General features: G+C 43.4%; 1 protein-coding gene across 9 annotated transcripts in view; it reads right to left on the bottom strand.

Annotated features, from left to right (window-relative positions):
* rtel1 (regulator of telomere elongation helicase 1) overlaps window positions 1–23,959 on the bottom strand; it is a 182,808-nt gene that overhangs the window by 32,151 nt on the left and 126,698 nt on the right. For all 9 annotated transcript variants that reach the window (XM_072240347.1, XM_072240390.1, XM_072240382.1 and 6 more), the window contains 2 exons: window positions 6,487–6,573; window positions 2,003–2,213 (listed from right to left, as the gene is read on the bottom strand). In XM_072240347.1, coding sequence (XP_072096448.1) covers window positions 2,003–2,213; window positions 6,487–6,573 — 298 coding nt within the window. The remainder of the gene's footprint in view (window positions 1–2,002; window positions 2,214–6,486; window positions 6,574–23,959) is intronic.

The following is a 23,959-nucleotide window of genomic DNA, read 5'->3' as shown; positions in this document are numbered from 1 at the left end:
ATTGAACCTTTTCCTATAACTCAAATCTTCAAGTTCTGGCAATATCATTATAAATTTTCTCTGCATTCTTTCAATCTTATTGACATTTTCCTGTATGCAGGTGATCAAAACTGCACACACTTCTCTGAATTAGGCCCCACCGTCTTAATACAACTTCAACATAACATCCCAATTCCTGTACTCAATACATTGATTTATGAAGGCCAATGTTCCACAAGCTTTCTTTACATCCCTATCTTCCTGTGACGCCACTATCAAGGAATTATGAATCTATATTCCCAGATCATTCTACTCCACTGCACTCCTCTGTGCCCTACTGCTCATTGTGCAAATCATACCATAGTTTGTCCTTCCATAGTACAACACCTTACACTTGTTTGCATTAAATTCCATCTGCCCTTTTCCCAGCTGGTGCAGATCCCACTGCAAGCTCCGTGTCATCACAATCTTGGTGTAATCTGCAAATTTGCTGATTCAGTTAACCACATTATCATCCAGGTCATTGAAAGGTGACAACCAACAACGGACCCAGCACCAGTACCTGTGCACACTACTAGTCAAATGCCTCCAGTCAGTGAGGCACCATTTACTACCACTCTCTGGCTTCTGCTGTGCAGACAATGTCTAATCCAATTTACTACCTCATCCTGAATGACTGATCTTCTTAACTAATCTCCCACGCGGGACCTTGTCAAAACCCTTGCCAAAGTCCATGTAGACAACTTCCACAGCCCTGCCTTCACCAATTTTCCTGTTAACTTTCTCAAAAAGCTTCACAAGATTGGTTAGACATGACCTACTACACACAAACCCACATAGACTATCGCTAATCAAATACAGTGGCATGCAAAAGTTTGGGCACTCCGGTCAAAATTTCTGTTACTGTGAAGAGCTAAGTGAGTAAACGATGAACTGATTTCCAAAAGGCATAAAGTTAAAGATGACACATTTCTTTAATATTTTAAGCAAGAAAACTTTTTTTATTTCCATCTTTTACAGTTTCAAAATAACAAAAACCGAAGCAAAAGTTTGGGCACCCTGCATGGCAGTACTTAGCAACACCCCCTTTGGCAAGTATCACAGCTTGTAAACGCTTTTTGTAGCCAGCTAAGAGTCCTTCAATTCTTGTTTGGGGGATTTTCACCCATTCTTCCTTGCGAAAGGCTTCTAGTTCTGTGAGATTCTTGGGCCATCTTGCATGCACTGCTCCTTTGAGGTCTATCCACAGATTCTCGACGTTTAGGTCAGGGCACTTTGAGGGCCATGGCAAAACCTTCAGCTTGCGCCTCTTGAGGTAGTCCATTGTGGATTTTGAGGTGTGTTTAGGTTCATTATCCTGTTGTAGAAGCCATCCTCTTTTCATCTTTGGCTTTTTTACAGACAGTGTGATGTTTGCTTCCAGAATTTGCTGGTATTTAATTGAATTCATTCTTCCCTCTACCAGTAAATATTCCCCATGCCATTGGCTGCAACACAAGCCCAAAGCATGATCGATCCACCCCCGTGCTTAACAGTTGGAGAGGTGTTCTTGTCATGAAATTCTGCATCTTTTTTTCTCCAAACATACCTTTGCTCATTGTGGCCAAAAAGTTCTATTTTAACTTCATCAGTCCACAGGACTTGTTTCCAAAATGCATCAGGCTTGTTTAGATGTCCCTTTGAACCTTTTGAATAGAACTTGCAAATCAGCACGAGAACAAAAGCAAAAAGATTACTAGCACCAGTCAGGCAGATCAACTTAAAGTTTAATACATGGAACATATCAGCAGTATTTATATTTACTTCATTATAAGGGGGAACAGAGAAGCATCTGTAGTGCAAATGGTACAGATATCAGAAATACAGTATATGGAGGGCCAAGAGTCCAATGGGTGCAGTTGTGTTGTCTATTTTTAGACGGCATGACTCATAATCACTACTTCATTTAAAACATTATTTAGCAGTATTTAGTTCTGTGTTTTTGGTGAAGCTGCACAATACTAAACTCTTTACAATTAATTACCTCGCAGAAGGTTGTTTTTCCTCGAACCTTCTGTAAAAAGAGCAGCCATTTCACTTAACATGGCATCAAAATCATCAGTCATTTTGTACTTTTGCATTGCTTCTGTGAAACGCTCATAGTTTGCCTTGCTGAGAGTCTCTTTCACAGCTACTATGAAAAATTTGGCTTTTTCTGCTTTTGTCTTCTCTGATGGTGGTAACACATCAAAGCCCTATATAGAAAGAAACAAATCAACCACCAAATAAACAAATCTATTGCTGGAAAGATTATCAATAAGGTTAAAATTTGAGTAAGCACTGAAAACAAAATTATCCTGACACTGAAGTGACATCAATTAACGCTGAATTTTCCGTACAATTAAAAGCAGTAGTTTTTAAATACAGTTGATTCCAGTTAACTGAGCCATCAATTAATCAGGGCAGCCAGTTATTTGGAACAACTCTATAAGAACAAAAACAAATGGAGAAAATACCCAGGATCCCATTTGTTTATTTGGGACACTATGGTGCTTAATTGGAACAGGCAATGTTGCTGAACATTTTCTAACCAGCATCAGTAGTGTGCATGTCATGTGGCTGTTAGACACTACATAGTGCTTAGAGTGAACAGTTTTTAAAATAGTGTCATTTGCATGCTTGTGTTCAAAAAGGTAGCGATTGATCTCACTGATAGTTGGTGGTTTCAAGCATTCAGGCTCATAGACATCAGAAATGGCCGGCAGTGGAAATGAAACAATTTCACTACTTCAACAAGTTAGGAACTGCAAAGAATTTAAAAGGTATCGACAACCATACTGAATATTACAATTAAAATAAAGACTTGGAAGATGCAGTCATTGAAAGCACTGCTTGAAGACAGTCCACTATTGACACTAGTGCTGACTTTGTTCATTTACAGTCAATCAAAACAATACATCAGCATGCACTGAATGAATTCCTCTGTCAGTAACTATTTGGAAACTAATAAACAGTTTTATAGTATTGTAGTAGTTTTGGTAGTGTTCTAATTTATTCTGCATTTCTTTTAAATACATAATTTGCTACTCAGTTAAACAGTAGTTTATCTTTTTTATAATACTTTTTAACTATTTCCATGAAACTTCAGCTAACTGGTGCAGTCGCTTAACTGAGTCACAATATACTTGTTCTGATCTGTCCCAATTAACCAAAATCCAGTGTACTGAAGTAGTTGGGGATGCTTTAAATACAGTTCTATTGAAGTGCTAAGAAGCTTGAAAAATAAAACTGTGTATTTTACTTTCCTGAAACTGGCCATTCATCCCTTCTATTGGTTCATTGGAAGTACAGAAGTTCTTCCACTCACGACCTCACATTTGGTCATAAACTTGTATATTCATCATTCTCAATTACCTCTGCAATTCAATTTTAATTTTCAAAACTCTCTCCAATGACAACAAATCCTTTCTGAGATATAGAGTCCAAAGCTGTTGACAATACTCCAAGTGTGGCCTGACTAGTGTCTTACAAATTCTTAGCATTATCTCCTTGTTGAAGAGTGGAGTGACATTCTACTCCCCTTGAAATAAATACCAACATTGAGTTTGCCTTTTTACCACAGACTCAACCTGTGAATTAATCTGCTGGGCGTCTTGTACGAGGACTCTTAAGTTCCTCTGCACCTCTGATGTTTGAATTTTCTCCCCATTTAGATAATAGTCTGCAATTTTGTTTCTTTTACCAAAATGCATTATCATCCATTTCCCAACATTGCATTCCATCTGCTACTTTTTTGCCCATTCTTCCAATTTGTCTAACTACTACTGCAATCGCATTGCTTCCTCAGCACTTCCTACCCCTCCACCTATCTTTGCATCATCTGCAAACTATACCAAAAGCCATCAATTCCATTATCTAAATCATTGGCAAACAATGTGAAAAGTAGCGGTTCCAATACTGACCCCCGAAGAACACTACTCGTTACTGGCAGCCAACCAGAAAAGGCCCCCTTTATTCTCACTTGCTCTCTCCTGTCTGCCAGCCATTCCTCTATCCATGCCAGTATCTTTCCTGTAACACCATAGGATTTTATCTTGTTAAGCAGCCTGATGTGTGGCACCTTTTTAAATGCTTTCTGAAAACCCAAGTAAATGACATCCACTGCTTCTCCTTTGTCCAACCTGCTTGTTACTTCCTTGAAGAGCTCTAACAGATTTGTCAGGCAAGATTTCCCTTTACCGAAACCATGCTGACTTTGACTTATTTTATCATTAGTCTCCAAGTACCACGAAATCTCATCCTTAATAATGGACTCCAACTCTTTCCCAACCACTGAGGTTAGGCTAACTGGCCTATAATTTCCTTTCTTTTGCCTTCCTCCCTTCTTAAAAACTGGCATGACATTTGCAATCATCCAGTCCTCCAGGACTACGCCAGAGTCAAGTGATTCTTGAAAGATCATGACAGATGCATCTGTTATCTCTTCAGCAACCTCTCTCAGGACTCTGGAATGTAGTCCATCTGGTCCAGGTGACTTAATCTCCCTTTTCCTTTGTAATAGTAGTGGCTCCTGCTCCCTGATACTCACGAACCTCTGGCACACTGTGTCTTTCACTGAGAAGACTGAAACAAAGTATTTATTAAGTTCATCCACCATTTCTTTATCCCCCATTACTATCTCACCAGCATCATTTTCCAGTGGTCCAATATCGACTCTCAACTCTCTTTTACTCTTTATACAACTGAAAAAAACTGTTGGTATCCTGCTTTATATTATTGGCTAGTTTGCCCTCATATTTCATCTTTTCTCTCTTATGGCTTTTTCAGTTGCCTTCTGGATTTTAAAAACTTCTCTATCATCCAACTTCACACTCATTTTGCTACTTTATATACCCTTTCCTTAGCTTTTATGCAGTCCTTAACTTCCCTTGTCAGCCATGGTTGCCTACTCCTTCCATTTGAGAACTAGTACTTCTGTGAGACATTTCTATCCTGCACCTTGTGAAATATTCCCAGAAACTTCAGCCACCTCTGCTCTGCTGTCATCCCTGTGAGCAATCCCCTCCAATCCACCTGAGCAAGCTCCTCTCTCATGTTTCTGTAATTCCCTTTATTCCACTGCGATACTGATACACATGACTTATGCTTCTCCCTCTCAGATTGCAGTACGAATTCAATCATATGATGATCAATGCCTCCAAAGAGTTCCTTTAACGTAAGCTCCCTAATAAAATCTGGATTATTACACAACACTCAATCTAAGACAGCCTTTCCCCATGTAGGCTCAAGCACAAGCTGTTCTAAAAAGCCATCTTGTAGGCATTGAACAATTCCCTCTTTTGCGATCCGACACCAATCTGATTTTCCCAATCCCTTGAATACTGAAGTCCGCTATTACAATTGTAACATCACCTTTATTACATGCAATCTCAACCCCTTCGCAGTTCCCTTTATAATCTCAACCCCACATCTTGGCTACTATTTGGAGGCCAATTTGATACCCATAATAGTTTTATTACCCTTGTTGTTTTTTAACTCCACCCACAAAGATTCAACATTCTCTGACCCTATATCACCTTTCTAAAGATGCAGTTCCATCTCTTACCAACAGAGTCTATGCCTTCCCCCTGCCTTTTGACAGAAAGTATATATCCTTTGATATTAAGTTCCCAATTATGACCTTCCTTCAGCCACAACTCAGTGATGCTGACATACCGAACAATCTCTAATTGAGCCACGAGTTCATCCAGCTTATTCTGAATTCTACATGCATTTAAATACAATGCCTTCAGTCCTACATTCCTCGCTCTTTTGAATTTTGCCTCTGAGGTACAATTTTACTCCCTGTACTGTCTGCATTTGTACTCAATCATTGCCTTGTCCTTCCTTACCTTCATGATCTCTTGTTTTGTTGATATATTTGTAGAGGGGATAGTTTACTCTGTCAGTACTATTAAAACAGTTAATTATTTTTAAGTTCTCTACTTGGCCACTTTTCAAGTGGTTGAAGCCTAGTACCAACTTATCCTACCTCTCCTCATAACAGTTTGTTCCTCACATTTACTTTGTGACCTTTCTGCGATTTATACTCAATGGTTTCTGTGATTTATACTCTTTTGTAGTGTGGTCCCCTGAATAATTCTAAATACTGTGGGCTTACTAGTAATTGTAAGTTCTAGTGTGGTCTTTTATGCTCCTTTTCTCTATTTATCAACTCAAGTAACTCATATGCATTCAGATTGTTTATCAACTTGACTTGCCATCTGTAAAGATTTGCAAATAGAAGTCTATTGACCAACACTCATTCATTGCCTTTGGATAATACTCTTCCAAAACTGCATAACCTCACATTTCCCCAACCGTACTCCACCTGATGTATTTTTGGTCTTTTATCACACTGTCTTCCTCACTATCCAATACTCTGACAAGTTTTCCATCACCTGCAAACTTTGAAATGTTACACAGTACCCCAGGTCTTGGTTAATGAAGAAATTTGAAAGTAATGCATGAAATTACAAGCATACGTACATAACTATTCACAAGTGTGATTTTTTTTCTGCCTCCTTTCTGTTCTCCACTCGGATGTTTAAGTGACGTAGTTGATACCTCAACTGCCTAAAGAAATATGGAAAAAAACAACAATTTGTCACATTTACCTATAAAGCAAAAGGTGATAAATGTCTAGAAGTAATTCACTCATGTCACATAAAATGTTACATTAATGCGAATTCCATATCTACTAATTATAATCTCAGTTATTACAGTGCAAGAAATGGGCTTACATCTGACTCAACACCAACACTGAATTAGAATTAGAATTTTATTTCTTACATCTATCTCACAACATAAGGGAGTAAACATTTTTATGTTGCACCTCCATCGCTAAGTACAAGCAATAAGGAAGGGAAATGTGAGAGGATATTGCCCAAACACTAAGATGGCATACATAATTGTTTTGTATACATGAATGTACAGTCAGATATGCAATCAGATCAATGTGTATTGATCAATCTGATGGCCTGGTGTAAGAAGCTGTCTCGGAGCCTGTTGGTCCTGGCCTTAATTCTGCGGTACTATTAGCCGGATGGAAACAGCTGGAATAGTTTGTGGTTGAGTGGCTGGAGTCTCTGATGATCCTCCAGGCCCTTTTTACATAGCTGTTGCTGTAAATGTCCTGAATAGAGGAAAGTTCACATCCACAGATGCGCTGGGCTGGCCACTCAGTTATTCACGATGATCTTCATGAGTTCTTAAGCTCAACAGGCTGATGCGTCAGTGAATCCTTGTGCAATACTGGCCTTAAAGGTGCTCCTGGGTTGTAAATGGGTTTGGAGATTTATTTATCACCTCCGCTCATAACAAAGTGGAAATAGGTGCCTCACAACTAGCTCCACTCCAGGTCATTTGGAAGACTGAAGGGAATAGGACTACAGAATCCAGAGTGGAAGAACCTTTTACAGCAACTGAGAAACAGATGTTGCTGAATGAATTAACTGCTGTTAAATGTCTTGATGACAACTTTCTTTTTTGGCAAGGGAATTGAAAACTTAAAGGAGGCCCATCATCTGAATCTAAATGATATACACTTCCTTTTGACGGTTAAATTATTAAGGAAGGTCCAGTCCATGCTGCCTGACCATGTCCAAAATAAGAACTGGCTTAAAGAATGAAGCAAATCCCCAGAGGGAGCCAGTTAAGGATGCGATAGCTAAGGGTCAGGCAAACTGGGGCAAGGTCTGTTTAATTCAGCAAGGTCCATAGGAGAAAGTTAAGGACTATCCTGAGCAAAGTATCAGGCATATGAGCAACATAGTGGCCTAAAGGAGATCCAGCGGATTGATAACATCTTCTTACAACTCCTGATGAATGGTATGGGTCCACATTTGACCTTATTAATAAAGATGGGATTATATGTGGGTCACACATTCAGCCAGATTCTAAACTGGATAATGGAAGCAAAGGCGGTGGGCGGGGGTGGGGGGGGGAGAACGGGGACAGGAGAATGCCATAGTGGCAGCTTTGAGGCAGGACAGGCAAGGTAATGTGGAACGTTTCAACTGTAGAAGGAAGAGGCATGTGGTCCATGATTGTAAAAACAGGGGAAAAGTCCAAATTAGGGGAAACAATTGAGAAAAGACAGGACAATTGTTGGTTCAAAGGCAGTTGGAAGACAGTACATGAACTGCAGACCCAACAAGCTGAGGATCAGCACTTGGCTTCGTGTGGTAGTAGAAAAAGACCTGTCTTTCAGATCTCCCCAGAGGAGTTGAAATGGCTCCTGATAAATTAGCAAGTATTGACCCTTTACAGGAAGGGTGTGGACCCCAGTATGTTTGTCATTGTGCTTGATTACTTTGCAGATAAACAATGACATAATGAAATGAACGAACTAAACTGATTAACAGAAACAGAAGTGGGTGTAGCAGGAATCAAACTGAGCAAAGGACAACTAAACTTAAAGGTGAGGGTGTGGCAGATGTGATAGCTTAACCTTCAAATCATTAACTTTTACATGTTGGCAAGAGTGAGCATAATACAGCAACACGACACAAGGTAGTCATCCTACATCTGTAAGGTCTCTCCCAGCTAGAAATCTCATGGCAAACAGGACTTTCAAGATATGCTGTCCAAACTCTTTTGAAGAAGCATAAAGGTTGAAGACCAGAAACACAGTGGTTGGTAACGGAAACTGAATGCAGCACGAGAGAATCATCAAACTGATGTCCCTTCTAAATTGAAGTTGTTGAGTGCTGCTATCAGCTCTGAACTTACACAAACCACTAGGACCCAAGTACCCCCCTCTACAGTCTGTAGAAGCCTTGTCTGAAGTGGTCTTCATGGAAGGGTTCCTGGTAAAAAGCCATTTCTCCGAAGTAGAAACAGAGCCAGACTCAACTATACACAAAAACTGGGGTGCTGAATGATGAAAGCAAGTGCCCTGAACTGACGAGTCAAAATTTGAAAGTCTTGACTCAAACAGGAGGCAGTTTGTCCAAAGAAGAGGAGGAGAGTACTACACAGATGAGTGTCTGCAGCCAGCAGTGAAACACTGCGGAGGTTCTATGCAAGGTTGGGGCTGCATTTCTGCAAATGGAATTGGTGATCTGGTCAGAATTAATAGATTCCTCAATGCTGAGAAGTACAAGCAGATTATCATCCATCACGCAATACCATCAGGGAGGTGTCTGATCAGTCCCAACTTCATTCTGTGGGTGGACAATGACCTGAAACACATGGCCAAAGTCATAAAGAACTACCTTCAGCGAAAAGAAGAACAAGGGGTTCTGTAACAGGTAATTTAGTCTCCACAGAGCCCTGATCATAGACGCTGTCTGGGATTACCTGGAGAGACAGAGGCAAGCAAGACAACCGAAGTCTGCCGAAGAACTGTGGCAAGTTCTCCAAGAAGCTTGAAACAACCTACCAGCTAATTTCCTTCTAAAACTGCACGAGAGTATACCTGAGGGCAGGAGTCCCCAACCTTTTTTGCACTGCGGACTGGTTTAATATTGACAATATTCTTGCTGACCGGCCGACCCGGGGGGGGGGGGGGGGGGGGGGAGGGGTAGCGTTGCCAATGGACAAGAGTAGCAGTCAAATATGTTGTGCTTACCCTGAGAAAGACTACAATGACCATGAAGCCTTGCGCGGGGCACCAGTGTGCATGCGTGTACGTGCCGATTTTTCTTTCTACAAATCATTTTTGGCGATTCTGTTCCGGGGGTTGGGGGGGGGTGTTAATCATGACCGGAATATAGATGATAAGTAGCTAATACACTCAATTTCATTTCTAAAAGGGTTTATCTAATGAGCTTAATATTAAACACAGCGCATATTTTCCTCGCATGAATATAGTGATAAGTCAATTATCAGGGGAGCTTGAAGTAAGTGTTGAATGAACTTCCAGTAGAAGTGGTAGAGGCAGGTTTGATATTATTATTTAAAGAAAAATTGGATAGGTATATGGACAGGAAAGGAATGCAGGGTTATGGGCTGAGTGCAGGTCGGTGGGACTAGATGACAGTAGCATTCGGCACGGACTAGAAGGGCAGAGACGGTTTGTTTCCGTGCTGTAATTGTTATATGATTATATAAGTCAGTCAATAGCATCATAACATTTTAAGTAACGTTTGGATATTAAACACGCAGCACATATTTCCCCCGTATGAACATATACAATCATTGCAATGCACCAATATCGCTGAATCAGTGGGAGCCCTGGGCTTGTTTTCCTGCAACAAGACAGTCCTATCGAGGGGTGATGAGAGACAGTGATACTCGAAGGGGGTTCCTTATGTCCAGTCTATTCCGCAGTTTAGTTTTCGTTGCATTCATTGCAGAGATATGTTGGAAATGGAAGCAACGTTTTCAGTGCTTTTGTGGCTATCTCAGGATACTTAGCCTTGACTTTGATCCAGAATGCCGGCAGAGATGTTATGTCAAACATACTTTTCAGCTCGCCGTCATCTGCAACCCCCAGAAGTTGATCTCCTTCCCGCGCTGACAAGGATGACGTGTGGATAATGACCTCACGTGCATTCAAACTCAACAGAGGGTGTGACAGTGAATGAGGAAAGGTGCAGCTGACTCTCATATCGTTTCCTCGCGGCCCGGTAACACATGCTTTGTGGCCCGGTGGTTGGGGACCGCTGCCTAAGGGAACTGATGCAGTTTTAAAGGCAAAGGGTGGTCACACCAAATATTGATTTGACTTAGGTTTTTTTAAAACTGTTTACCTGCCCTTCATAGTAATTTTTTTGATATTTAGTAACTTTTCATTTCATTATTTTTGAGAGCACCTTTACTTGACATAATTATTTTTACATGTACCTAAGACTTCTGTACAGTACTGTAAACATACAGTATTTCTACAGGAATAATAGACATGGAGTCGAACAAGCTTTATCCAGAATATTTTGAACAATTGGATGGGTTGTCCCTTTGAGCTCTCTTAAGACAGCAAGTAAAATACATACTGCAAATCAAGGAAATAATGAAGAATGACCAGTGGCAGAGGTAGCAATGGTATGTAATTTTACATGGGGGCATGATAGCGTGCAATGCTATGAAATGGATATTTGAAAATAACATGGCATTAGAAAAACATCTGGTGGCGAATGATCAGGCATGAGGAGGTAAATCTGCTGTTAATACCTGTCATGGGACAAATAAACCATTCATGCTTGAGCGCAGCAATGAAATGGTAACATGACAAGGTTGCTCTATGCAGGAACGAAGGAATGGGGAATCCTGTTAGAACAAGAGCACTTCAGTGTAGCGAAGGCCAATGGGATTAGTTTTCGAAGATGCAAGCGAAAGGTCTCTCATGTATCAGGCTAGAGGCACATTCAGTTATCTTTCAACATTACAGCTCCCAAGGTGGTGGTGGGGGCAGCACCCAACACCTTTTCCAACATTTACTCTATAGGTCAGTTACTCTTTGTGGGTTTAGGGCAGAAAGGCTGAGAAAGTTTGATAGGATTATTAGGAGTAGGATAGGCAGTGGGATATCAGCAGTTAATACTCCTAGATACAGCAGAGATAGATTCATAAGCCAAATCTGTTCTGCAGAAGTTGAAGGGGATCACAGGACAAAATTATGGTGATCTGGGACAAGTTGGTAAACAAGGAGCAGAAGTAGTGTTAGAAACTATTCAGTTACTGCAGCCATTAGAGGATATAACTAGCAAGAATACTGATAGAATGAATAATGACACTCAACACAGTGAAAAAGATGCAATTTGTGCAATATGCTGTGTGGTTCATATCTGTAGTCAGGGCAAATATTTTACATTTAGAAGGCCACAGAGTGCCAGATTGGATTACCAGACAATCAGATGAAAGAATAGGTGGGTGAAGATGCCCATGTGTGCCACATTTGGAATCTCACTCTCACTAGTCATGTCCTGGGGGACTGCAAAAATAAGAGGAGTCCACTGTATACTGCAATAGTCCTTCTTATTTCCTGACATGGTGAAAATCATAAGTACTCACTTATTAGACTGCATCGTGTTGGAAAATACAATGAGGGAATGTCAAAGTGAAATGTAATTTATCAAAGTACATACATATACGTTACCAAGTTCTACCTTGAAATTCATTTTCTTGCAGGCATTTACAGGAAAATAAAGAAATACAATAGAATTTATGAAAACCTGTACATAAACAGAGACTGGATATCTCTGAGCAACCAGCTGACTTAAGTTATCAAGTCTAAGAGGGGAGATGTGGATGTGATGCAATGTCAACAGAGGGGAGGTCAATGAGTATATCCAGAGATCATACCAAGGGGCCTGACTGAAAAAGATTTTGCTACATATGACAAGTGTTGCCTGTCCACTTTGCCTATTAATACTGGGATCTTCCTGAAGTGTGCTTTGGTGAACAATATTTACTATGTCGTGACAGCAGCAAAAACATATTACAAGAAGCACTTACAATGCAATTTGACTGGCTGTAATGTGGTAACAACTGATACCTCATAATTGTGGGACAGAGCTATTTGCTAGCCTAAGCCAGTTGCAAAAGGAATGCTCAAGTTGGAATTTACCATTTGTTGTAGTTTCACAAAGAAATGTAGAAGTATTGTATGTAGCTACAGAATCACAACCCATTTCACACTTTCCTGCTGATTGGGAAAAGACCATTCAGGAGAAGAATCAGAATCAGGTTTATTATCACTGGCATGTGACATGAAATTTGTTAACTTAGCAGCAGTAGTTCAATGCAATACATAATTTAGCAGAGAGAAAAAAAATAATAAATAAAATGAACAAAATAATAAACAAGTAAATCAATTACATATATTGAATAGATTTTTAAAAATGTGCAAAAATAGAAATATTGTATATTAAAAAAAGTGAGGTAGTGCCCAAAGCTTTAATGTCCATTTAGGAATCGGATGGCAGAGGGGAAGAAGCTGTTCCTGAATCACTGAGTGTGTGCCTTCAGGCTTCTGTATCTCCTACCTGATGGTAACAGTGAGAAAAGGGCATGCCCTGAGTGCTGGAGGTCCTTAATAATGGACACTGCCTTTCTGAGACACCGCTCCCTGAAGATGTCCTGGGTACTTTGTAGGCTAGTGCCCAAGATGGAGCTGACTAGATTTACAACCTTCTGCAGCTTCTTTTGGTCCTGTGCAGTAGCCCCTCCATACCAGACAGTGATGCAGCCTGTCAGGATGCTCTCCAAAATACAACTATAGAAGTTTTTGAGTGTATTTGTTGACATGCCAAATCTCTTCAAACTCCTAATAAAGTATAGCCGCTGTCTTACCTTCTTTATGACTGCATTGATATGTTGGGACCAGGTTAGATCCTCAGGGAGCTTGACACCGAGGAACTTAAAGCTGCTTACTCTCACCACTTCTGATCCCTCTATAAGGATTGGTATGTGCTCCTTCCTCTTACCCTTCCTGAAGGCCACAATCAGCTCTTTTGTCTTACTGATGTTGAGTGGCAGGTTGTTGCTGTGGCACCATTCCACTAGTTGGCATATCTCACTCCTGTATGCCCTCTCAACACCACCTGAGATTCTACCAACAATGGTTGTATCGTCAGCAAATTTCTAGATGGTACTTGAGCTATGCCTAGCCACAAAGTCATGTGTATACAGAGAGGAGAGCAGTGGGCTAAGCACGCACCCCTGAGGTGTGCCAGTGTTGATCGACAAGAAATGGGATGCACCGTTGGATCACGAGAATGGACTAAAATGGCAAGGTGTAAAACTTCCCCTACCCAGTATCTTGTTAGCAAATGTAGTCATTGGAGAACAAGATTGAGGACTAAAGGACAAGATTGCTATATTGGAGGGAAATGAGAGATTACTGCATTCTCTGTTTCACTAAGACATGGCTCACTCCCGATAAAGCCAGATACAGCTGTCAGGCTCAAGGGCTTTTTAATCTTGACTGCCAAAGGCAGATGTTAAGCAAGCACTCAATGTACTAAGTGCTGCAATTAGCAAACAAGAAACAGCTTGCCCCAATGCCTTTCAAATCACTGCTGGGGACTTCAATCAAGTCTGCTTGAAGAAATCTCTGCCCAATTGTCATCAATGTATCACCTGCAGCAACAGGGGTCCCAAAACTCGACCACAGCTTCACTACTATAAGGAAAGCTTACCATTCCATCCCTAGACTGCATTTTGGGAAGTCTGATAATATGGCCATCCTCCTCCTATCACATATAGGCAGAACCAAAAAAGTATAGCTCCAGAAGGAAGGACAATGAAGAGGTAGTCACAGGAGATAGAAGAGCAGCTGTGGGACTGATTTGAGTCAGTAGACTGGGCCATATTCAGGGGCTCATAGGATCTGATCGAATACACCATGGTTGTCACTTGCAGAACAGTCATTTTGGATTGGCAACAACATCTTCTCCATAATCACCATCAGCACAAGGCTGTTTGCTTATCCTCCTGCTCTATTAACTTTTTACTTATGACTTTGAGGCTAAGCACAACTCCAATGCCATATTTAAGTTTGCTGATGACACCAATGTTGCTGGCTGAATCAGCATATAGGAGGGCGATTGAAAATCTGGCTGAATGGTGCCACATCAACAACCTCTCACTTGATATCAGTAAAACCAAAGAGCTGATTAATGACTACAGGTGGAGGAAAGCAGAGGCCCATGAAGAGGTAGTCCACAATAACCCCAACTTTTGTGTCATCAGCAAATTTACTAACCCACCCTTCTACTTCCTCATCCAGGCCATTTATAAAAAATCAGAAAGAGGAGGGGTTTCAGAACAGATCCCTACAGAACATCACTGGTGACCATCCTCCGTGCAGTATAGGAACCATCTGGAACCACCCTTTGCCTTGTGTGGACAAGCCAATTCTGGATCCAGAACGTAAGGTCTCCTCCGCTCCCATGCCTCAATACTTTCTGAATGAGCCTTGCATGGGGAACCTTATCAAATGCCTTACTGAAATCCATATACACTACATCCACTGCTCTACCTTCATCAATGTGTTTTGTTACATCCTCAAAGAATTCAATCAGGTTTGTAAGGCATGCCTGCCCTTGACAAAGCCATGCTGATTATCCCTAATCAGATTATGCCTCTCCAAATGCTCATAAATCCTGGCTCTCAGGATCTCCTCCAACAACTTGCCCACCACTGAAGAAACACTCACTGGTCTATAATTCCCTGGGTCATCTCTACTCCCTTTCTTGACCGGGGGAGCAATGCCTGCAACCATCCAATCCTCTGGTACTTCTCCCATCCCTATTGATGATACAAAGAATCATCAATTAATGATTAATCTCCAGAGGCTCAGCAATCTCCTCCCTCGCTTCCCACAGTAGCCGCCTTCTTCTTCTTCTTCAGTCCTAACAAATTATTTAACTTAATACCTTTCAAAAGCTCCAGCAGATCCTCCTTCTTAATGTAATGTCTATACATTCAAGCGTTTCAGTCCACTGCAAGTCATCCCCACAACTGCCAAGGTCCTTTTCACTGGTATCTTTCAAAGTATAGACAAATACAAAGCATCCATTCAGATCATCTGCCATTTCTTTGTACCCCATTACTACCTCACCGGCATCATTTTCCAGTGGTCCAGTATCAACTCTCACCTCCCTTTTACTTTTTACATAACTGAAAAAACTGTTGGTATCCTGCTTTATAATATTGGCTAGTTTGCCCTCATATTTCATCTTTTCCCTTTTTTAGTTTTTTTAGTTGCCTTTTGTTGGGTTTTTAAAGCTTCCCAATCATCCAGCTTTCTACTCACTTTTGTTACCTTATATGCCCCTTCCTTTGCTTTAATGCAGTCCTTAATTTCCCTTGTCATCCACAGTTGCATACCCCGCCATTTGAGAACAACTTCTTCTGTGGGACGTATCTATTCTGCGCCTTATGAACTATTCCCATAAACTTCAGCCACCTCTGTTCTGCCATCATCTCTGTCAGTATCCTCCTCTAAGTCACCTGGGCAAGCTCCTCTCTCATGCCTCTGTAATTTCCTTTATTCCATTGTGATATTGATATGTGTGACTTACGCTTCTTCCTCACAAATGCAGTATGAATTCAATCATATTATGATCACTGTCTCCTAAGGGTTCCTTTACAGTAAGCTCCCTAATAAGATCTGGGTTATTACACAACACCCAATCTAAGATAGCCTTTTCCGGAGTAGACTCAGCACAAGCTGCTCTAAAAAACAAACTCATAGGCATTCAACAAATTCTCCCTCTTGCGATCTGGCACCAACTTGAGTTTCCCAATCCCCTTGCACATTGAAGTCCCCATCTCAATTGTGACATTACCCTTATTACTTGCCTTTTTCAGCTCCCTTTGAAATCTCAACCGCATATCTTGGCTACTATTTGGAAGCCTATATATAATTCCCATAATGCTTTTTTCTCTCCTTGCAATTTCTTAGCTCCACCCACAAAGATTCAACTTTTTCTGTCCCTAGTCACCTCTTTCTAAAGATGTAATTCCATCTCTCACCAATAAAACCACACCATCGCCAATACCTTCTCGCCTGTCCTCTTGATACAAAGTATATTCTTTGATGACAAATTCCCAACTATGGCTTTCTTTCAACACTCACAATGTGCTGGAGGAACTCAGCAGGTCGGTCAGGATCCATGGAAACGATGAGTCGACATTTCGGGCTGGAACCCTTCATCGTTTCCACGGATGCTGACCGACCTGCTGAGTTCCTCCAGTGTGTTGTGAGTGTTGCTTTGATCCCAGCATCTGCAGATTATTTTGTGTTTATGGCCTTCTTTCAGCCATGACTCAGTGATGCCCACAACATCGCACCGACCAGTCTGTAATTGTGCCATGAGCTCATCCACTTTATTCTGAATGATATGCATATTTAAATACCAGACCTTCAGTCCTGCATTCTTCGACTTTTTGAATTTTACCTCTGCGATAAAATCTAACTCTTTGCTCTGTCTGCATTTGTACTCAATCAGTGGTTTGTCCTTCCTTCCATTAATGTTACATGCATCATGTACTTGTAAACCTACTGGCTCATCATCTCTATCATACTGGTTTCCACCCCCATCGTAGTAGTTTTAAACCATTTTCAACAGCGCTAGTTAATCTGCCCGCAAGTTTCTTGCAGCCCTCAGCAAATTACAACCCGGTATTTGAAAGTGATTTGCTTATTCCTACTATCCAGCGAGAGATCAATTTGAGAGATGAACATCAAGTTGGGAAAAGATACCATCTTGATGATCAAGATGGTGCCGGTAACTGGCGACTCTGCGCGTGCTCTTCCGAGCAAGCTGCCCTCTACACTATCCTATACCCGAGAAACCCTTCTAAACCTCCAATCTGCTACATCTAGCAAGATCAACAACACCCTGGCGAAGCTACTGAGCCAGCTGGAGATCACCGTGCCAGAATTGCCTCTTAAACTCCGGACCGCACCTGGACCCGACCAGCCAGGTCTGGTCCGAGGCTCACCATGTTCCCGGAGACCCACGGCCTGCGACCGTGCCAGAGCGCTTGGAGACGCAGCCCATTCTGACCAGCACCTCTCCAGAGCAGACGACCACACAGAAGTGACATTGGAGACCTCAAGGTGCCTTAGACGCTTCCCCGAAGCGACCACCGTAAAGCCCCATTGCTGGACATCCACAGCTGCCAGAAGTGAGGCCTCTGCCACCGGCCTCGGAAATTGAGCCTGAGGCTCGGCTGCAGCGGAGGCCTCCGCAACCGTGACTCAGCTCACGGACTTGTTTCAGCCAGGAGCCCAGCCCTCCGGGATTAAGTGTCGGCTTCGGGGCCCAACCCAATCGACAGCCCGGGCCCCCGGCAGCTGGAAGTGGCAGCGGAGCCTCCCCCGTCACTCAACCGGACCCAGAGCACCTGACGACGTGACCCGCCGATCGATCCCCGTGGGACGCGTCCACCAACCTCAAGCAGCTGACAACAACACACTGCATTGATGGAAACCTGGAAAGATGCACTATTTACTGAGGAAGCGTGGGAAAAGAGCTGGGCTGCTGGTCAGATTGAAGCAGAGGGGCTTCAGGGTCCCCATGCCCACCATCCTACTAGCTAATGTGCAAGCCATAGAGAACAAGGTGGATGACCTTAAAGGGAGACTCACCTACTGCAGGGAGATGCAGAACCGCAGTGTATTCTGTTTCACCGAGACATGGCTCTCCCCTGCCACCCCCAAATGTGCCATCCGACCGGAGAGATTTTCGATCCATCGGATGGACCGCACGGCATCTTCGGGCAAGACGAGGGGAGGTGGTGTCTGCCTACTGATCAACACTGCGTGGTGCTCGGACACAGTGGCACTGACAAGCTCCTGCAGCCCGGACCTGGAACACCTGTTGGTGAAGTGTCGTCCCTACTACCTGCCACAGGAATTCATCTCAGTCATACTGACAGCGGTCTACATTCCCCCCCAGGCGGACGTGGAGTGCGCTCTGAACATACTGTATGCCAACATCAGTGACTTGAGACCAGGTATCCGGAGGCTTTGCTCATTACAGCCGGGGACTTTAATAAGACCAACCCCAGGAAGGCACTGCCAAAGTTATACCAACATGTCTCCTGCCCCATTAGAGGTCTGAATATACTTGACCACTGCTACACAGCAGTCAAGGATGCCTACCGTTCCATCTCACGACTTCACTTTGGAAAATCGGACCATCAGGCCTTATTCTTCCTCCCGGCTTACAAACAGAAACTGAAGCAGGAGGTCACGGTGTTAAAAGTGGTGTCGCGTTGGACGGAGGAAACAGATGAGGTCCTCCGTGACTGCACTGAATCAGTGGACTGGTTAGTATTCAAGGACTCGGCAGCTAACCTCGATGAGTATGCCTCAGGTGTCATGGAATTTATTTGGAAATGCACGGAGGACTGTGCGTCTCGCAAGGCAATCCGGGTATTCCCTAACTAGAAACCTTGGATGAATTATGAGGTGAAGTCCCTTTTAAAGGCTAGAGCTGCAGCTTTTCGGTCCGGGGATACCAGTCGCTACACAGAATCCAGGCGTGACTCTGGAAAGCCATTAAGGGCATCAAGGGGCAATATCGAGCCAAGTTCGAAGCCCAGGCTAACCAGAGGCATGCCAGTAGACTACGGCAGGGTCTAAGTGAGATCAGTGGGTGCAAAGAAAAGGCTGGGAATATCAATAACTGTGGCACTTCTCTTCCTGATGAACTTAACGTATTCTACGCAAGATTCGAACAGAAGAGGAGCGTCCCGTTCCTTCCGGATGAACCCAACCTGGTGGCATCGAGATTCATCGTCACCGAAGAGGACGTCAGAAGGGCCTTCCTGAAGAGAAATCCAAGGAAGGCGACAGGCCCAGATGGCGTCCCAGGACGGGTTCTCCGGGCCTGTGCAAGTGAGCTAGCTGGAGTGTTTGCTGACATCTTCAACTGCTCCTTGCTTCAGTCTAAGATCCCCTCGTGTTTTAAGAAGGCAACAATAATCCCGGTGCCGAAGAAGAGCAAGGTGACATGCCTGAATGACTATCGACCAGTGGCTCTGACATCAATTGCTATGAAGTGCTTCGAACATAGAATAGTACAGCACATTACAGGCCCTTTGGCCCACAATGTTGTGCCGACCCTCAAACCCTGCCTCCCATATAACCCCCCACCTTAAATTCCTCCATATACCTGTCTAGTAGTCTCTTAAACTTCACGAGTGTATCTGCCTCCAGCACTGACCCAGGCAGTGCATTCCACGCACCAACCACCCTCCGAGTAAAAAACCTTCCTCTAATGTCCCCCTTGAACTTCCCACCCCTTACCTTAAAGTCATGTCCTCTTGTAATGAGAAGTGGTGCCCTGGGGAAGAGGCGCTGGCTATCCACTCTATCTATTCCTCTTATTATCTTGTACACCTCTATCATGTCTCCTCTCATCCTCCTTCTCTCCAAAGAGTAAAGCCCTAGCTCACTTAATCTCTGATCATAATCCATACTCTATAAACCAGGCAGCATCCTGGTAAATCTCCTCTGTACCCTTTCCAATGCTTCCACATCCTTCCTATAGTGAGGCGACCAGAACTGAACACAGTACTCCAATTGTGGCCTAACCAGAGTTACAGAGCTGCGTCATTACATCGCGACTCTTAAACTCTATCCCTCGACTTATGAAAGCTAACACCCCATAAGCTTTCTTAACTACCCTATCTACCTGAGGCAACTTTCAAGGATCTGTGGACATGTACCTCAAGATCCCTCTGCTCCTCCACACTACCAAGTATCCTGCCATTTACTTTGTACTCTGCCTTGGAGTTTGTCCTTCCAAAGTGTACCACCTCACACTTCTCCGGGTTGAACTCCATCTGCCACTTCTCAGCCCACTTCTGCAACCTAATAATGTCTCTCTGCAATCTTTGACAATCCTCTACACTATCTACAACACCACCAACCTTTGTGTCGTCTGCAAACTTGCCAACCCACCCCTTTACCCCCACATCCAGGTCGTTAATAAAAATCACGAAAAATAGAGGTCCCAGAACAGATCCTTGTGGGACACCACTAGTCACAATCCTCCAATCTGAATGTACTCCCTCCACTACGACCCTCTGCCTTCTGCAGGCAAGCAAATTCTGAATCCACCTGGCCAAACTTCCCTGGATCCCATGCCTCTGACTTTCTGAATAAGCCTACCATGTGGAACCTTGTCAAATGCCTTACTAAAATCCATATAGATCACATCCACTGCACTACCCTCATCTATACGTCTGGTCACCTGCTCAAAGAACTCTATCAGGCTTATTAGACATGATCTACCCTTCACAAAGCCATGCTGACTGTTCCTGATCAGACCATGATTCTCTAAATGCCCATAGATCCTATCTCTAAGAATCTGTTCCAACAGCTTTCCCACCACAGATGCAAGGATCACTAGTCTACAATTACCCGAACTATTCCTACTACCTTTTTTGAACAAGGGGACAACATTCGCCTTCCTCCAATCCTCCGGTACCATTCCCGTGGACAACGAGGACATAAAGATCCTAGCCAGAGGCTCAGCAATCTCTTCCTTCGCCACGTGGAGCAGCCTGGGGAATACTCCGTCAGGCCCCGGGAACTTATCCGCCCTAATGTATTTTAACAACTCCAACACCTCCTCTCCCTTAATATCAACATGCTCCAGAACATCAACCTCACTCATATTGTCCTCACCATCATCAAGTTCCCTCTCATTGGTGAATACCGAAGAGAAGTATTTATTGAGGACCTCGAGCGATTGGTTATGGCACACATCAACCACAGCCTACCGGTCAACCACAACGCTTTGCAATTCGCCTACTGGAGCAACAGTTCAACGGCAGATGCCATCTCTCTGGCCCCACATTCCTCCTTAGACCATCTGGAGAATAAAGACGCATACGTAAGGCTCCTTTTCATTGACTACAGCTCTGCTTTTAATACCACCATTCCAAATAAACTGATTCTTAAGCTCCGGTACTGGGCCTTAGCACTCAGATCTGCAGCTGGATCTTCAACTTCCTCATAGACAGGACCCAGGCTGTAAAAAATAGGGGACAAGCTCTCCTCTACAATCACTCTGAGCACTGGTGCCCCACAAGCCTGTGTACTCAACCCCCTGCTGTACTCACTGTACATCCGTGATTGTGTAGCCAAGTTTCCATCGAACTCAATATATAAGTTTGCTGATGACACAACAATTGTAGGCTGTATCTCCGGTAGTGATGAGTTTTTGAGTACAGAGAGGAAATTAAGAACCTGGTGGCATGGTGCGAAGGCGATAACCTATCCCTCAACGTCAGCAAGGCGAAGGAATTGGTTGTTGACTTCAGAAGGAGTAGTGGGCCACATGACCCAATTTACACTGGTGGTGCACAAGTGGAACAGGTCAAAAACTTTAAGTTCCTTGGGGTCAATATCACAAGTGACCTGACTTGGTCCAACCAAGCAGAGTCCACTGCCAAGAAGGCCCACCAGCGCCTTTACTTCCTGAGAAAACTAAAGAAATTTGGCCTGTCTCCTAAAACCCTCACTAATTTTTATAGATGCACCGTAGAAAGCATTCTTCTCGGGTGCATCACAACCTGGTATGGAAGTTGTCCTGCCTAAGACCGGAAGAAGCTGCAGAAGATCGTGAACATGGCGCAGCACATCACACAAACCAATCTTCCGTCCTTGGACTCACTTTACACTGCACGCTGTCGGAGCAGTGCTGCCAGGATAATCAAGGACACCACTCACCCAGCCAACACACTTTTCGTCCCTCTTCTCTCGGAGAGAAGGCTTAGGAGCTTGAAGACTCATACGGCCAGATTTGGGAACAGTTTCTTTCCAACTGTGATAAGACTGCTACAGTATCAACTGTGATAAGACCGCTACAGTACCAAGTGTGACGAGAATACACATAAATTAAGATGTTAGCTGGCCTGGGCTGGCACCAGTGGGATCAGCAGTTGGTCTGCCACCTGTCTTCAGGAGAAAGAGAGATAAGGAAAACAATGGAGCAGCATTTGGAGATGTTAATGAAGGGATGGGAGAGAGTAACGGAAGGAGAGCTGTCAAGATCGGCTCCCCCTTTGAACCCTGAACTGTTTGAAGTGATGGACAGGTGATAACCCAGCAGGGGGATAAGAAGGGACAGGTTCGCTAAGGCAAGACATACACGACACCACGAGGTAACGAGACCCTGGAAGCGGTGCGTCTCCCACAAGTCGGTGGGAAGTTTTGGACGGCTGGTCGCGGGATCAAGCCATAGACGCACAGGGTGGAAAGGTACGATCGGCGGGAACCTGGTGTGTGTCCGCCCTTGCCTGGGTGCCAGGTTCACCGCAGAGAAACGATCGTATCTGGAAACGGAGGGGTCACGGTCGGTGACCTCAGATGATATCACAAAGGGCTTGCCCGAAAGCTGACTGCGAAGGTCTGTGTGGAAGCCGTTTGAATATTCATTCGTTTTGCTCTCTCTCTCCTTCCCCCCACTGTCCATCTCCCACGGCAGCGATTACTGCGAACTGAACTGAACTAAATTGAACTGAACTTTGCGTCACTTTGAAACTGGTCATTTACTCCTAGACAACGATAGAGCTTGATTGATCCTGTCATCTTAATTCTGTGTACATGTGTGTTTATCATTGCTGAACTGTTGCATTATTATCCTTTTGATTAGAGTACTGTGCTGCTTGTTTCTTTAATAAAACTTTCTTAGTTCTAGTAATCCAGACTCCAACTGAGTGATCCATTTCTGCTGGTTTGGCAACCCAGTTACGGGGGACGTAACACAAGGCACCCCCAGTGGATTAAACCCCATCTTCCATTTCTCACCCCATTTCACCAACACATTGAGATCAACTCTGTGCCCCAAGACCCTTCACCAATCTTCATATTATTTCCAAACTTCCTGATTATGCCTCCAATATCCGCACCCAAAGCATTCAAGTATATTACAAACAGCAAGGGTCCTAGCACAGATCCCTAGGCATTCAGTCACAAAAATAACCTATTACCCTCTGTTCTATCACCAAGACAATTTAGATCCAATTTACTCAGGATCCCATGGATCATAGAACAGTACATCACTGGGCATGAAAACGAGAAAATCTGCAGATACTGAGAATCCAAGGCAACACGCATAAAACCCTGGAAGAACTCAGCAGGTCAGGCAACATCTATGAAAAGGAATAAATGGACCGAGACCCTTCTTCAGGACTGGAATAAAAAGATGAGAAGTCAAAGTAAGCAGATGGGTAGAGGAGAGGAAGAAGTCAAGGTGGTAGGTAATAGGTAAAACTGGGAGAGGGGGAAGGGGGTGTATTTAAGAGCTGAGAAGTTGATTGGTGAAAGAGATAAAGGACTGGAGAAGGGGGAATCTAACAGGAAAGGGGAGGAGAAGCACCAGAGGGAGGTAATGGGCAGGTAAAGAAAAAGGTGAGAGGGGGAAACAGGAATGGGGAATGGTGAAGTGGGGGGGGGGGGGGAATTAACAGAAATTCGAGAATTCAATGTTCATCCAACCTAAGTGTAGCCTCATTGTGGCAGTAGAGAAGGCTATGGAATGATGTG

This window comes from Mobula birostris, chromosome 2 (genome assembly GCF_030028105.1).
Source record: "Mobula birostris isolate sMobBir1 chromosome 2, sMobBir1.hap1, whole genome shotgun sequence".
NCBI classification, from domain to species: Eukaryota; Metazoa; Chordata; class Chondrichthyes; order Myliobatiformes; family Myliobatidae; genus Mobula; species Mobula birostris.
This window is presented reverse-complemented; position numbering and strand designations above follow the sequence as displayed.